The sequence below is a fragment of the Jaculus jaculus genome, chromosome 11 (assembly GCF_020740685.1).
Source record: "Jaculus jaculus isolate mJacJac1 chromosome 11, mJacJac1.mat.Y.cur, whole genome shotgun sequence".
In the NCBI taxonomy this organism is placed as follows: domain Eukaryota; kingdom Metazoa; phylum Chordata; class Mammalia; order Rodentia; family Dipodidae; genus Jaculus; species Jaculus jaculus.
Window position 1 is genome coordinate 110,366,561 of NC_059112.1, and position 17,573 is coordinate 110,384,133.

The 17,573-nt window shown below is 48.7% G+C and overlaps 1 protein-coding gene across 1 annotated transcript; it reads left to right on the plus strand.

Moving 5' to 3' along the window:
• Positions 1–15,449: 15,449 nt before the first annotated feature.
• On the plus strand, positions 15,450–17,185 carry Zg16b (zymogen granule protein 16B). Its single transcript, XM_045161300.1, has 3 exons — positions 15,450–15,582; positions 15,737–15,839; positions 16,861–17,185. Exons 1-3 carry the CDS (start codon positions 15,450–15,452, stop codon positions 17,183–17,185), a joined length of 561 nt encoding a protein of 186 aa, XP_045017235.1.
• Positions 17,186–17,573: the final 388 nt, after the last annotated feature.

The window sequence follows — 17,573 nt, forward strand, 5'->3', positions numbered from 1 at the left end:
GTCCTGTGGTGGAAATTTCCCTTGATTTGTTTTTTGAGCTAGGGTCTCTCTCTAGCCCAGGCTGAACTGGAACTCACTATGTAGTCTCAGGGTGGTCATGAACTCACAGCGACCCTCCTCCCTCTGCCTCCCAAGTGCTGGGATTAAAGGCATGCACCACCATGCCTGGCTTTTCCCTTAATTTGAATGTCACCTTATATGCTTCACAAATGACACCTGTGATTTGGCACATCTATTACAGTTGTCACAGCTATCTTGAAATTTACACTTATACAGCTTATTAAATGTCTTGGTCATCAAACAATACTGGAGATGTTAACCAAAGTGGGAGTATTTATAAGATTTAAAAAAAATTTTTATTTATTTATTTGTTTGAAAGTGAGATACAGAAGTGGGGGGAGAGAGAGAGAGGGAGGGAGGGAGGGAAGGAGGGAGAGAGAGAATAGGCACACCAGGGCCTCCAGCCACTGCAAATCAACTGCAGACACATTTATCCCCTTGTGCATCTGGTTTACATGGGTCCTGGGGAGTTGAACCTGGGTCCTTTGGCTTTGTAGGCAAGCGCCTTAACTGCTAAGCCATTTCTCCAGTCCAAGATCTTTAAAAAAAAAACAACCCAAGAAAACGTTTGGAAAATTTTATGTATGTAGTTGTGTGCAGGGAAAAGAAAGCCACTGGGGTTGGTGGGGGAATCTGCCACTAGATCTTCACAGTCCATCAATCTAGATGGCCAGTTTTGCACTTAATTAATTAATTGAAATGTTGCAGGAATTTCTGGGAGCCAAGATAACAGCAGCCAAGTCAGTTGAAGGAGAGGAAGTTTGTTCACCCTGGTGGGCTGACAGCCAGATCATTCTGCAATGGCACCAGTCCCAACCTCAAGATTGCAAGGGAAGGGCTGGCCTCAGAGCTGTGCCTGGCCTGCAAGGGGAGATCAGCATGGGAATCACCATGGGGCTTTGGGGGCGGGGACTTGCTCTGCAGATTCCCCTCATCTCTGCTGGACTCTACTGCTCCTCCAGCGTCCTCCACCCCCTCCTGCTCTCCATCCTCCTCCTCAAAGCATAGAAGCCCTGGGCTGGGGGGCACCAACCAACTTATTTTTTATTTATTTATGCAGTGTAGGGGGTTGATCTCAGTCCTGGTGTGTAGGCTAGTCTTCTTTTGACTTTTTAAAAAATTGAAAAAATATTTTTATTTATGTGTGTGTGTGTGTGTGTGTGAGAGAGAGAGAGACACACACACACGGAGAGAAACAGGCAGAGAGAATGAGTGTGGACGCACCAGGGCCTCCTGCCACTTTGTGCACTTGGCTTTATGTGGGTACTGGAGAATCAGACCTAGACCGTCAGACTATGCAAGCCAGTGTCTTTACCTGCTGAGCCATCTCTACAGCCCACCTTTCGACTTTTATTTTTTTTGTAACAGGGACTCCTATGTTGCCCGGGCTGGCCCTGAACTTACTCTGTAGCCCAGGTAGTCCTTGAACTTTCCAGTCATCCTGCCTCAGATACCTGAATGGCTGGGATTACAGATCTGTATCCCTGGGCCAGGCAAGGTGCAGTCATTTCTATGTCAGGGTGTGTCCATTCATGACTGGACTTCCTTGTCAATCCAGGAGCCCTCTCCCCTGCAGCTTTCAGCCCCTAGAAAAGGTAGGCTGCTTTGCACAGAGAATGAACTCTCCATTTAGGAAGTCAGATGCAGGATTTGTGACAGAATGTTGAGCTCAAAAATTAAAGGAAAAAAAAGCCGGGCATGGTGGCGCATGCCTTTAATCCTAGCACTCGGGAGGCAGAGGTAGGAGGATCACCGTGAGTTCGAGGCCACCCTGAGACTCCATAGTGAATTCCAGGTAAGCCTGAGCTAGAGTGAGACCCTACCTCGAAAAACCAAAAAAAAAAAAAAATTAAAGGAAGGCTGGGCTTTTCCCCCAGGAGGACTGAAGCTCCTGGCTTCCTTTCTGCTCTGCCTGCACTGCCTAGAGTTAGTCATACCCACCCTCTGACCAGCTCTGCTCGGGAAAGATTTACTACAGGACCTTAAGGGAGAGAGAAATGACCCAAAGATTACCATATGGCCAGATGAAGAATCTCTCCTTTGGTACATCCCTCTCCTCATCACGTCCTTGGCACCTTTTGCTGCACACTGACTGCGGCAGTTGGGTCCACACTGCTGGTAGAAATCACCCGACCAAAAGCAGCTTGTGGGAAAAAGGTTTATCTTGGCTTACAGGCTCGAGGGGAAGCTCCACGATGGCAGGGGAAAACGATGACACGAGCAGAGGCTGAATATCACCTCCTGGCCAACATAAGGCAGAAAATAGCAACAGGAGAGTGTGCCAAACACTGGCAAGGCAATACTGGCTGCAACACCCATAAGCCCGCCCCCAACAGTACACTGCCTCCTGGAGGTGTTAATTCCCAAATCTCCATCAGCTGGGGATCTAGCATTCAGAACACCTTAAGTTTATGGGGGACACCTGAATCAAAACACCACACTGACCATCTTGTATTTTCTTCTGTAACCCTTGGTTGACTTCCACATATGAGCTGACTATGAATTCCCTTGCAATCTTGAGTTTGGGGCTGGTGCCATTATGGAGTGATCCGAGTGTCAGCCCACTAGTGTGAGTAAACTTCCTCTCCTTCACCTAGCTTGTATGCTGGTCTCTTGACTCCCAGAAATTCTTGCAATATTTCTGGAGGCCCCAGCAAGATTCTTGCCACCATACCCTGTTGGTCATAGGGGCTGCCACTCCCGGGTCCTGCAAACCACCTGTGGCCCCTGGAACAGAGAAGTTTGCAACCCTGAAAGGTTTCTTGGGTCTTCTTCCAGGAGTCCAAAAGAGGACTGTGAGGCCCCAGACTGGAGCTCTCACCAGGTGAAGCAAGACAAGGCATCAAAGTGGATGTCCAGACCAGGTGATGGTCCCTGGGGTAGCCAGCATGGGCTGCTCTCTTAGAGGAGGTCGCATCCAAAGCCTTGATGGAATTCCAAATGGTAGTGGCCTCTGACCAGGCAAGAAAAGGGACCATAGTTAAACTTTGAAGGTGACACTGGTCCCTACCCAGGTAGACCAGGAATTTAATGGGAATAACTAGGGCAACAACTCTTTTTAAATTCTGAATGACTGTGCATGAATGTGAGAGTGAAAGTGATGATTCCACAGCCATGTGGCGACAGAATCTGATTGGCCCCCAGCCTGCCATTCCACTGAGTCTGTTTCATCTAAGTAGGCATTCATTTCCCATGGTAGGGAGGTGACCGAGCACAGGGTTCATACATATGGCCATAAGGTAAGACCTCTTATGTCACCAAGAGGAGGCTGGCCAGGTGGGCACCTGAGTGAGGGAGAGACCAGCGCTCTGCGCCTCCTCCTGCGCACACACTGCATATAGCCAGGGCACATATAAAATTTTACAGGGATTCCTCTCAGTCCAAGAGTCAAACCCAGACTGTCCTCCAAGCTAAGGACCCTCTGCGAAGTTGAGTGGCCTTGTGTTGCTGTGGACTGCCCATCCAGGAGGCACACTGGACCTGCCCACCATCAGAAGAGTGAGAGAAGCCAATGTGAACCACCCCGGGCATCCTGATCAGTTTCCCTTAGACTCCTGGTGTGGCTTGGCCCTCAATCCTCCAATCTAGCTTAGATATCATGTTCCTCAGAGAACTACAGCTCCTGCTGTCTTGGCTGCCTGCAGTCCTACACCTGAGGGAAAAACACCAAGACCTCTCATTCACCAGGACTATGCACAGGACTCTAAGCCCCCTGCATGACAGCTGCCTTTGACTCCATTGGCCAGGTTGGGAAGTCCAGCCTCGGCTGCTGAACCCATGCAGCCGGAAGTCCGGAGGGCCAATGAGGCTCTGTGTCCTGTCCTCTATCCACCCTTACCCAGAATGCCAACACCTAATAATGGACATAAGCCCCCACCACCATTGAGTGTCCTGCTTCTGACCCCAAAAATGGGGATGCTCCCTAACTCAGGCTGCCTCACTACCAGAGGCAACCCAATACTTTCCTGCCTGCTCTGGCAGCATCCTGGGCCATCCATCCTCCAAAAAGATAGAGCCATCCTAGCTGGCCTTCCCAGGTTGATATATCAACCTTTTATTATGACTGATTTCCTCAATGTCTACCAGCCACCTGGCCTTATTCAGAGAGGCCCCAGGCCATGATAGATCTGCTGAGCTCCATTTTGCAGACCCATCAGCCCCCTTGGGATGACTGTCGCCAGCTTCTCTGCACCCTTTTTTGACTCAGATAAAAGATGGTGCATCCTCCAAGCAGCCAGGGCATGGCTTGCCAACACCACCACCTTCCCAGATGAGCAACTTAATTGGGATCCCAACACCCTAGAGGCGGATACAAGCTCTCAATCAAATGTGGTGAGCTGGCCTGGAGAGATGACTTAGCAGTTAAATGCTTGCCTGTGAAGCCTAAGGACCCTGGTTCAAGGCTCAATTCCCCAGGACCCATGTTAGCCAGATGCACATGGTGGCTCATGCATTTGGAGTTCGTTTGTAGTGGCTGGAGGCCCTGGCGCATCCATTCCCTCTCTCTCTCTCTCTCTCTTTTTCTTTCCACCTCTTTCTCTATCTGTTGCTCTCCAATAAATAAATAAAGTTAAACAAACAAAAAAAAATTAAAATGTGGTGAGCAATCTTTGAAGGGGCCTGAGCAGGAGCCCGTGGGCTAACAACTTAACTCCAGTGAGTGAGGTTATCCAAGGGGAGAAAGAGACCCCGACTCGGTTTTACAAGAGAGTCTATGATGCTCATTGTCCTTTTACTCCCTTCAGCCCAGAGGCCCCAGAGAACCAACCAGTGGTCAGCACCACTTTGATCCAGTGGTCAGCCCATGGTGTGTACCTGAAAGTGCAGTGTCTGGAAGGGTTTGCCAGGATGAACGTACACCAGCTTCTTGACATTGCCTCAAAGGTGTTAGCCAAGTGGGTGGTGGCCAGTGAAAGCGAAAAGGAAAGATGGCAAGAAAAAAAAAGCCAGTATCATGGGGGTGGCCCTCAGTGAGGCAGGAAACCCAGGGAGGCCAGGCCCAGCCATGGGGGAAGAAAGTGCCCCGGCCTCCTGGAGAAAGATGGATGTGTATATTGCAAAAATAAAGGGCACTGGAAAAATGAATGCCCTGATTGAGAAGAGGGGACAAAGGGCCTGAAAATGGCCACCAGAGACAAGGGGCATTCGAGCTTGTAGAGATCGCTGTCTCTAAACACAAACCTTTGACCCCGAGAACCCCGCCTGGAGCTCTGAATCAGACTGAAGACACCTGGGATCGAGTGTGATAAGCCCCCAGGATCCTGTGGTCAGAGTTGATCTAGGGATCCAAACCATGGAACTTATACTGGACACTGGTATGGCCATTTTCATGGTCATCTCTCCCACTGGAAAGCTTATGAAAGACTGTCACTATTGTAGAGATACAGGGGCCGTCAAGAAATCCTAGTTTTGTGAGCCTCAAGACTGCTCAGTGGGTCCCAGAGTCCCTGCAAGGGAGAGACTTGCTACCCAAGCCTGGCACCACGGTAACCATAGACTTAGGACCTGCCACGGACCCCTGCCCCTTGGCTGGGTTGATGCTGGAAGTCCATCTGGAAGAAGAATGGAAGCTCCACCAAGAAGCACTAGGGGAAAAGATATACAGCTCCATTAGTACCTGCAGTGCTTCCCGCTAATCTGGGACATGCAAGGAGGAACTGGCCTTGTGAGGGGTGGCCCTCCGGCAGTGGTGGTTCTTGTAAAACCAGGCATCACTCTGGTGAGGCAGAGACAGCACCCAATCTCCTTGGAAGCCTGACTGGGGCTAGCCCCCGACATCAAAAGACTCAAGGGTTAGGGCTTCCTGTGGGACAACCAATCTCCATGGAACATCCCCTCTTCATAGTGAAGAAGGAAAGAAACAATGACTATCAGCTGGTCCAAGACCTCCCACAGAATCAACCACGCCACTGGGGCCTTGCGCCCTGTGGTCCCCAATCCACACACATTACTGAGTCTGATACCCCGACGGCTGCCGTCTTCACGTGCCTTCACCTCAAAGATGCCTTCTTCTGCCTGAGATTGGCTAAAGTTAGCCAGCCCCCATTTGCCTTTGATGTCTACATGGAAAAGGGGGAGCCAGGTTAGAGGCCCTAGTCCACCAGCTGGAGCCACGTGGCATAACTTTCCAGAAGACTTGGAGCCAATGGCTTCAGGATGGACCCTTTGCCTCCGAACACTAGCAGCCACAATAATACTGTGTAAGAAGCAGACCAACTGTCTTTACAGCAGAAAATTACTGTCCACAGGCTGGAGGGATGGCTTAGAGGTTAAGGTGTTTGCCTGCAAAGCCAAAGGACCTCAGTTCAGGACCCATGTAAGCCAGATACACAAGGGGGTGCATGTTTCTGGAGTTCTTTTGCAGTGGCTGAAGGCCCTGGCATGCCCATTCTCTTTTTCCCTCTCTCTGCCTCTTGCTCTTTAAAAAATAAAAAAAAATATTAAAAAAATTACTGTCCAAGTGTCACATCAAGTCACTTATTTGTTGAATGGAATGGCCAAGAGCTGGATGACCAGGGAGCAGGTGGCTCAATATCTGCTCATGTTGGGGAAAACCCCCAAGTTCGAGAGCAGGCCAAACCCACCACATACCCACCAGGAGAGGAGGGAAACCCTATGTATAGCAGCGAGGAGAGCAGGAAGAGGGGAGGACACATGACGTCCCCGAGCGAGGAAGGGAACTTATTTGACACTTACAGATCCAAGAGAAATTCTACCATGATGGAAGAAGCTGGCCTCCTTGCATAGGTCTAAGCAGAGAGAAAATATCACTACCAGTGCCACAAGCCAGCACAGGAAGCCCAGACAGAGTTCAAACTCTGTGCCTACCTTAGGTTGTAATTCAGATGTGGCCCCAAACACACCTCAGGGCTGGGCCCTAGGATCTATCCACAGTGATGCCTCCTCCAGCCAGGCAGCTGGAAATCTAATAAGGTACAAGCTTTGATCAAATGCACTGGACTCACTGAGCATCTCCCAGGACTCATCCTGAGTCCCCGCTGAGGAGTGTGCAGGCGCAGTACCCTATGTCATGTCACGTACCCTATGTCACGTCCCCCTTCCTGCTCGCCCACGCCGCCCCCTCCCCACGCACCGTCCCCTGTGCCCACCTGACGCCGCCTCTGCCCAGCCCCGTCCTCATGTCTCTGGAAGTCACTGAGTGCACACGGGATCTCCCTCGGCCTGCATGGGGCTGCCGGGTCTCGGAGGAGCCCGTGGACTTTCTCCTCCAGAGCTACTCGCCCCAGCAGTCAGTGACCAGCTCAGAAGTGGACATGGCCAGGAGCAGAAGAGGCTGAGGACAAGCGGAAGCCTGTAAGCCAGAATAAAACTCTTTTTTTTTCTTCCCCACAAGCTTCTCTTCACTGGGTGATTTCTACCAGCAATGTGAACCTGACTACAACAGTAAAGTGGTACCAAGGAGTGGGATTGCTGCTAGACACCTGACTGTGTGGATTTGGCCTTTTGGAGCTGATTTTCAACAAGAATGTGGAAGGACTTGAAACCTTGGCCTTAGAGACACCTTGCAGTGCTGTAAATACAGCTTGATGGACTATTCTGGTCTGAGCTGCAAGACCTGAATGCAGTAAGAACTATGGACTGTGAGGTTTGGCTTATGAAGGTGAGAAAGAGCTTTGTCAGGACTGGGCTAGCAGTTTGTGTGAGTAGCTTGCTCTTGTGCCCATGTTCTGAGAAGCTGTGCAGGGTTGCTTTGCATAGAAATGAACTGGTGTGAGCAGAGGGATATGGCACAGGAAAAAAAAAAAAATCTTTGGGAGAACTGCTGCCCGTTCAGCTGCAATTGAGAGATTACAACCTCTGAGATTGGGCCAGCTGACCTGCACTGGGGCAATAGGAAGAATGTAGACTCTCTTGATGGGGTCTGAGTGCTCAAGGAGTGTCCTGTTCTTCAAAGTCTGCTTTATTCCCCCCTGCATTAACAAATTGGCACCCTACCTGGTATTGTGGAGTATAAGAAATGCTGGAAAGAGGGTCATTGAGTTTGCAACACGGTCTTGTGTTTTGGAAATGGCCATGGGCAGTGTGAAGCGGGTTTGCTGGTTGCTTGCATGGAGGCCCGAGGGAGCAGGGAGGATGGACCGTGGATTGCAGTGGAGACCCAGTGGAGATGCTGGGACCATGAGATGGCTGCTAAGGACAGCTGCCGGCCCCGATGAAATTTCCCAGGACTGTGAGGAGCCTAGCTGGAGGGGTGGAATTGGAATGCCAGAGACTTGTTGCTGATTAGGATTATTGGATTTGGAGACTTGTCACTGACTAGAGTTGGACTTAGAGCCATAAAGTATGGTGTTTGCCCTGTTTTAAATCTTGTACTGGTTGAATATTTCTTTGCTATGCCCAGTGCCATTTTTTGCACTGTGAATGTTTATTGTGTGCCATTATGGGGTTTTGGGGGATTTTTTGGTATCATGGCTCAGCTTGGACTATAGGGATGTATGAACATCATTAGAATTGATAACTACGGAGACTTTTAAAGTTAGATGAATGCATTGCATTTCACATCATGTATGGTTATCAGTTTATGGGGGCCAGGAGCAGAATTTGGTGGTTTGATTTAGGTGTCCCCCATAAACTTAGGAGTTCTGAATGATAGGTTCCCCAGTTGATGGAGATTTGGGAATTATCACCTCCAGGAGGCACTGTATTGTTGGGCGTAGGCATATGGGTATTATAGCCAATTTCCCATTGCCAGTGTTTGGCACACTCTCCTGTTGCAATGGTCCACCTATGTTGGCCAGGGGGGTGATGTCCACCCTCTGCTCATGCCATCTTTTCTCCCTGACATCATGGAGCTTCTCTTCAAGTCTGTAAGCCAAAGTAACCCTTTTTTCCCCACGAGTTGCCCTTGGTCAGGTGATTTCTGCCAGCAATGCGAACCTCACGGCAGCACCTTGTTTTCACTCGGCTCCGCTGAGCACTGGAGGGGGCATGAGGAAAGGAGTTCAGCCGCGGGGCCGACTGCACGGGGGGTCCCTGCAGAAGGGCGGTGACAGTTCGTTGAGGCGTCTGCACTGCTGGCACCCACACACAGGTTGTTCTGGGGAAAGATGCTAGCACGACTCACCCCCATTGTCTACATCTACTGTTCCCATAAGTTACGAGAGAGTAAACATTTTTAACTGTTATAAGGCGTAACGGGGAGAGACTGGGGCAATGTGAACTCAGCAACCATCCAGCAAACATCAAACTTCTGTTATTTAAGTTCCACAAAACCAGTGACTGACAGTCTCTGGAATTTTTTTTTCCCCCAAGATAGAGTCTCACTGTGGCTCAGGCTGACCTGGAATTCACTATGTAGTCTCAGGGTGGCCTGGAACTCAGCGATCCTCCTACCTCTGCCTCCCAAATGCCAGGATTAAAGGCGTGCACCACTACACCCAGCTAGTCTCTGGATTTTTAAATTTTGCCACTTCAGCTGGACAGCATAGTCAGGGAAAACTTCCATCCCTCAGGCTATAGCCTTCATGGTAGCCCTTGCTCAATCCTGGTATATCCAAAACATCTTTGGGTCTTTATTTCAACCACGGTCTATCTTCTGATTTCTTTGTCAGCCTCAGGGTCATTATGCCATGTCTATAGGCCACATCTCCGCAGTGGCTCCTGGGATCATGTGTACTTTATGACCCTTCCATGTACTTTTCATGTTTTGGAAATCAATATCAGGTGTGCAGAACACAGTCATATTCTTAATATAGGGGTGAAATAAATCATGACCTTGAAGAGCAGATTCCTTCTCCAGTAACTCTTTCCAAAAGAATTTGTATTTTTATTCTAGTCTTTTCTCAGGCATCCTCTCCTTTGTTTTAATGTAAAGCAATTGGGCCATCTTTCTTAAGATTGTTATTGTCCCCCAAAACATTATAGGCCTTTACCAAGGCCCTTGGTTTACAGCCAGGAATCGATGGTAAGACTCTATTGCTGAAGACTCCAATTAGTTGTGCTGCAAGGTCACTGAGAAATCCTGCTGGAACTGAGCTGAGAACCTCCTCCATGTAGACCAGCTGAGAGAAAGCTGGAAGAAGCCATTCCACGTGTAGTTCAATGGGAGAAAGAGAAATCACCAGTGAAGATGCTGAACAGTGGACACTGCAAGCCTTATAATTGGCCAGCCAGGCCAAATGAGCCAACGGGTACAACAGTGGCACGTCTGTCATGGTGGAAGCCAACTGCCCTCCAATTGGACTGGAGGCCTGCTCCATGGGGGGGCAATACATTCCTGATACTGAAAACCTAAAACAGGGGTAGTCATGAGCCCTAGGGGTGTAAAATCTGCTGATATCTCGATGAGTGTATATACTATGCTTATCAAACTGCCCAGTAAACATTTCTCTTAATATTTATACCCTTATATTAATGCTACTCTCACTTTGGATAGAGAATCTTCTCTTTTCAGATGGCAGTGACCTTTTGATGACTCAGAAGGTATCATAGTGCTGGAACGAAGTGAATGGAGTACTGAGTAGCATCTCGATCACACATTCCAAGGCTCAGGGTCTAATGTGGAATAGGTGGTGGAAAAAATGTAAGAGCCAAAGGAAGGGTAGGACTCCTTACAACATGCTCCTCCAGACACAAAATGGCCTGCATATCCATGACCTCACCGTGCCTGACACTACCTACATAAGACCATCATAAGAGGAGGAAAAGATTATGACATCAAAATAAAAGAAAGACTGATTGAGATGGGAAGGGGATATGATGGAGAATGGAGTTTCAAAGGGGAAGGTGGGGGGTGAGAGGGTATTACCATGGGATATTTTTTATAATCATGGAAAATGTGAATAAAAATTGAGGAAGAAAAAAGATTGTTAATGTGTTTGCCAATAGAAGTTTCAATAACCTAAAATCAATCTCAGTGCCTGTAATTTTAGTTTTAACTTGTTAGAGATTTTTTTTTTTTTTTGAAAGAGTGAGGTAGTGAGAGAATTGGCATGCCAGGGCCTCCAGCCACTGCGATTAAACTCTAGACGTGTGCACCCCCTTGTGTGCATGTGAAATATTGTGCATTTGCATCACTGTGTGTCTGGCTTAAGTGGGACCTGGAAAGTTGAACATGAGTCCTTAGAGATCACAGACAAGCACCTTAATCGCTAAGCCATCTTTCCAATCCTTGTTTGAGTTTCTTTTTTTAACGTAAAATCTTAAATCTCTCAGTTGAATATCATTAGCCAAGCACATCTGTCTATTATCAATTTAATTTTGATCAAACTCTTTGGGCCTGGTCCGTAGAGCTCAGCCAGTCCTTATGCAAGTAACCCAGTTCCAACAAGGTCTTTTCGTCATCTTTTCTTCCCCTTAGAAACTTTAAGTCAAGCCTCTAAGTTTAATTTTCTCTGTATTTAGCAATTTTTAAAATGTATTATTTATATTTTATTTTATTGGTTTTCAAGGTAATTGCTCCAGAAGGCATCTTCAGTTTAAGCACTAAGTCTATGCCTGTTCCTCCAAAACAAAGTTCTCACCCCATTTCTGGTACCAATTTTGTATCAGACAGCCTCATGTCACTGAGATGTACTTCCAGACTAGTTACAATTATGAAGGAGGGGATGTTCACTGAAGCCTACAGATCCAGGGGAAGTTCCATAATGGCAGAAGAAGCTGGCCTGGTTTTACAGGTCCAAGTGGAGAAAGAGAAAAGACCCAAAAGCCACCTGGAGCACCACAAGCAAGCACACAACAGGATCTCCTGGCAGAACTCAGGCACTTTGCATATCTTTAGGCTGGAATTCCAAATCCACCATCACACCTTAGGGCTGGACCCTAAGATCTGCCCACTGACACCTCCTCAAGCCAGGTGGCTGCATGTCTAAATTACAAACTTTAATAAAATTCTAAATAAATTAGGGGCCTTTCTTTTAAACTACCACCACTGGCAATTAATTTGATGTAAATTAGAAATTTTATTAACATAAGGTAACTTTATGTTTTACTTATGACTTCAAACTGATCAAGTTTAGTCAAGCCGTCCAAACTTATTTCACCTAATAAGAGGATAAAAGTTACAATGACTGAAATTAAATCATTTAAAATAAGCTTAAATGATTAAACCTCGTGATGATCATTGGATAGAATTATCATAAAACAGGAGCTATCTTAAAGTCACATTGTTCTTAGCTATGAAAACCTTATCTTTGGATATTAATCACAAATAAGTGAATCTTTGCCTTAAGATTCAGTTTCTCCAATAGTTAATGTCTTGGCAAACAGAAAATATAGCTAACTTGTCTGAGTACTTTAAAACCAGATTGTTACTTTTTATTTTTTGAGGTAGGGTCTCACTCTATCCCAGGCAGACCTGGAACTCACTACAAAGTCTGAGGGTGGCCTCGAACTCATGGTTATCCTCCTACATCTGCCACCCCAGTGCCGGGATTAAAGGTGTATACCACCACAACTGGCTTTAAAGCCAGCTTTTAAGTTTGTTTGTTTTTGTTTTTCAAGGTAGAGTCTCACTTTGGTCCATCCTGACCTGGAATTCACAGTGAAATCTCGGGTGGCCTCAAACTCATGGAAGTCCTCCAACCTCTCCCTTCCTGGAGCCAGGGTTAAAGGTATGCTCCACCATGCCTAGTTTGTCCCCATGTTTTAAGTGGGCATGTTAGGCTTCACGGACACCCTTGGGCCTCTTCCTTCCAATCTCATCCTCGCTTGTTTAGAGCCATCCTGGGCTACATGAGAGCCTATTTGAACATGGAGAAAAAGCCAGGTGTGGTGGTACACCCCTTTAATCACTAGCACTGGGGAAGCAGAGGTAGGAGTGTGACTGAGTTCAAGGCAAGTTTGTGACTACAGAGTGAGTTCGCTGCCAGTCAGGGCTACAGTGAGACCCTATCTCAAAATTGGGCCTCAGGAGGGGGTGGGGGTGGCAGAATTGTGACACCCTGGCACAGATGCCCAAGATTTGATGCCCACTCTGAGGACCAAGTGGAGGATCTGTGCCAAAGATGCAGAGGTAGAAGAAGGCTGTGATTGTTCAGAGCCTAGCATCTGCTTACAGAGCACCAGGAGGGCTCAGTGACATGGTGTTGCAGTCAGGTTCGCATTGCTGGTAGAAATCACCCAGCCAAGAGCAGCTTGTGGGAAAAAGAAGTTCATTTTGGCTTACAGGCTTCAGGGGGAAGCTCCATGATGGCAGGGGAAACAAAGGCATGAGCCAAGGGGGGCCATAACCCCCTGGCCAACATAAGGTGGACAATAGCAACAGGAGAGTGTGTCAGACACTGGCACGGGGATACTGGCTATAATACCCATTAGCCTGCCCCCAACAATTTCCAGTGTCCATCAGCTGGGGATCTAGCATTCAGAACACCTAAGTTTATGGGGGACACCTGAATCCAACCACTACATTCCGGCCCTGGCCCCCACAAACTGATATCCACACATGATATAAATTAAAATGCATTTAGTCCAACTTTAAAAGTCCCCATAGTTTTTATCAATTCCAATGATGTTCATACATCCCCATAGTCCGAGGTCTTTTAACTGAGCCATAATACCAAAAAAAAAAATAATCCCCTCCCAAAACCCCATAATGGCACACAATAAACATTCACACTGCAAAAGACTGCACTGGCATACCCGAAAAAACAGCCAGCCAATATAAAATTTAAAACAACCAGGGCAAACAACAAGCTCTTCAAGTCCAAGAACTCCGGCCAGTGACAAATCTCCAAGTCCCATAACCAGCAACAAGTCTCTGGCATTCCAGTTCTGCCCCTCCAGCTAGGCTACTCACAGTCCTGGGAAACTTCCTCAGGGCCGGCAGCTCCTTAGCAGCCATCTCGTGGTTCCAGCATCTCCACTGGGTCTCCACTGCAAGCCATGGTTCATGGCCCCATGGGGTCTCCATGCAGGCAACCAGCAAACCTGCTTCACACTGCCCATGGCCATTTCCAAAACACAAGACCATGTTGCAAACTCAATGACCTTCTCTTTCCTGCATTACATATACTCCACAATACCAGGTAGGGTGCCAATTTGTTAATCCTGGGGGGAATAAAGCAGACTTTGAAGAACAGGACACTTCTTAAGCACTCAGGCCTCTCCAAAGGAGTCTACATTCTTCCTGTTGCCCCATTGTAGGTCAGCTAGCCCAATCTTAAAGGTTGTAATCTCTCAGTTGCACCTGAATGGACAGCAATCACCCAAAGATTTTTCTTTCTGTGCCATATCTCTCTGCTCACACCAGTTCATTTCTATGCAAAGCGATCCTGCACAACTTCTCAGGGCACGGGCATAACAGCAAGCTACTCACACAAACTGCTAGCCCAGTGCAGGCAAAGCTCTTTCTCACCCTCATAAGCCAAACCTCACAGTCCATAGTTCTTATGGCATTCAGGTCTTTCAACTCTGACCAGAACACTCCATCAAGCTGTACTTATGGCACTGCAAGCCGTCTCTAAGGCCAAGGTTTCAAGTCCTTCCACATTCCTCTTGAAAATCAGCTCTGAAATACCAAAGCCACACAGGCAGGTGTCTAGCAGCAACCCCACTCCTCGGTACCACTTTACTGTTGCAGTCAGGTTTGCATTACTGGTAGAAATCACCCAACCAGGAGCAGCTTGTGGGAAAAAGAGGTTTCTTTTGAAGTACAGGCTCAAGGGGGAAGCTCCATGATGGTAGGGAAAATGAAGGCATGAGCAAAAGGTGGACATCACCCCCTGGCCAACCTAAGGTGGACCACAGCAGCAGGAGAGTGTGCCAAACACTGGCATGGGGAAACTGACTATAACACCCACAAGCCCACCCCCACCAATACACTGCCTCCAGTAGGTCTTAATCCCCAAATCTCCATTACCTGGGGATCTAGCATTCAGAACACCTGAGTTTATGGGGGACACCTGAATCCAACCACCACACGGGGGAGGGGACTGTTGTAAATCTTGTTAACTGACCCATCTCTATGAAATACAGTCTTCAGTGCTGGAAGAAACTCAGCTGGATGCTGGGAGGCCTGTACTGGGCTCTGCAGAGTTTCTGAGGGTCCTGTCACCTGCCTGACCAGGCTGGCCAACCCAGCTCTTAGAAACCTCCCCCGCCTGAAGGGACAAGATCAATGTGGGTGCCTATGAAAGAACCCAGCGCTGACAGTGGCAAAACTGAGTGTCAGTTCTGTTGCTGTAGGCTTCTGTGCCAAGTCATCGACAGAGTGTGTTCAAGGGCCTCCCCTGGAGGGCTGAGGGGCGTGCCCCAGGACAGTCATCCCCTACTGAGCTTCCTCCTGTCTCCTGGTACGCCTTGGGTCCTTCCTTCTGGACAGAAGCCCGAGAGGCTCCAAGATCATATAAGGGGCAGGCCAAGGACAGCCCAGCACCAGACACCCAGCTCCGACTTGCCATCCAGGTAAGCAGGGCGGCTCCCGGGGTGACATGGGCGTTCTGCGGCCCCTGCACTCAGGCCTCTTCCCCCTCTCTGCAGAGATCCGCACGATGCGCCGGGCAGAGGCCGTGCTGCTGTGGCTGACCCTGACCCTCCTGGGGACCCCCGCGTCTGGAACACAGGGTAAGTCTGGCACAGTCTGCCCTCTCTGGGGGTCACCCCCACTTCCATCCACCCAGGAGACCCCTGCCCCAGACTAAGTGGCATCAAGGGAGGGAGAGCTGCCCTCCACACAACTGAGAAGGTTTTTCTCCCTCCTGGGTTTCCATCCACACAGAGTACTATGGGTCAACGGTTGGCAACCGTTTCTGCACCGCCCCACCCAGCGGAGAAGACATAGCAGCCATTCGGATGACTAAAAATGCTGTTCGGCTTTTAAGGTGGGAGGCAGTGGGTCATGGGCCCTGTAAACCTAGCACTAGAGAGGTGGGAACAGAGGCTCCCTGGGGCTTCCTGGCCACCAAGTCTAAATGCATCAGTGAGCTTCAAATGAGCGGCAGAGTCTCAAAAAGAAACGTGGAGAGTGATTGAGGAAGGCATCGCACATCAGCCCCTGGCCTCCACACATACAAATAATCATATACAAATAATCATATACCCGTGCACGACAACACACACACACACACACACACACACACACGCGGCAGACGAAGAAAGTTTAGGACACCTTCCATTAACAGTAGGCCTTCCTTCCTCCAGGTCGCGTCAGTGTGCCCGCCACGTTCCGCCCTGCCCCAACCACCTCACGGGCGCTTGAAAATATTTATTTATTTATTTATTATTTATTTATTTATTTATTTGAAGGGCGGGGGGAGGAGACAGAGAGAGAGAATGGGCGCACCCTGGCCTCTAGCCACTTCAGATGAGCTCCAGATGCATGTACCACTTTGTGCATCTGACTTTATGTGGATACTGGGGAATTATGTCTGGGTCCTCAGGTTTTGCAGGCAAGTGCATTTAACCACTGAGCAATTGCTTCAGCTCTCCCCTTTTTTTAAATTTGAGACAGAGAGGAGGAGGCAGACAGAGTATGTAGATGCCAAGGGCCTCTTGCCCCTGCAAATGATTTCCAGATGCATGCTTCACTGTGCACATCTGGCTTCATGTGGGTACTGGGTGACGGAACCTGGGCCCCCAGGGTTTGCAAGCAAGCAGCATTAACCACTGAGCCATCTCTCAAGCCCTCATCATCTCTTTCTCACATGCCCACTGTGAACATGAGGAAACTAAGTTGCAGAGACTGTGTAATGGGCTCGAGGTCATCATACAGAGCAGACTGAGCAGGGGTCAGGGCCCAGCGCATCCGAGGAAGCCCGATGGGCAGGGGGAGGGGCACTGAGCATCCAGGAAGCTGGGTTACACGGGATTTGGGTGACTATTCAAGCTTCCCCTTCCTTCTAGTGTCCAGGTGAAATACGGAGAAACCTGGAGTGATGTATATGGCACTAAAGGAGGGACTTCTAAGGAATTCGTCTTGAATCCTGGTGAATATATCACCCAGGTGTCTGGCTCCTACATGATAAATATCCTGCATGTTACTGTGTATACCGACGAGGGGCGCAAAGCCATATTTGGGAATAAAGTCGGCACTGAGTTCACCGTCTTCCCCCCCAAGGATGGCCAGGTGCTCAAGGGCTTCTGTGGCTTTTATTTCCTTGGTGGCTTAAAGTCTATTGGCTTTGAATGGGGTGACCCACAGGAGACCTCAGATAGTAGTGAGGAATGAGATCCATGCGGAGAGAACTCAGCGCGGAGCAAGGAGACATCCAAGCTGAGGTGGTCTGTGTGGAGGGGTGCTGATGGTGTCAGGGTAACCTTACCCAGACTTCAAATCTAAGCCTACTGATAAATAAAACTGCTGCCTGAAAAGTATGTCCAAGTGATTCCTTGGGTCAGAAGGACCATAACCTTTGGGATTGGAGTCCTGTGAACCAAAAGGATAATGGGGTAGATGTTGCTTTTGGAAATATTCAGGGCCAAAGATGGCAAGCATCGGCTTGCGTCATGGTTCAGCGGGGAAGAGCACTTAGGGAGGGCTGGAGACCACCTGAGTTCAATTCCCCAGGACCCAGGTCAACAACTGGGCATGGCCATGAGCAGGGGTGTCCCCTGTC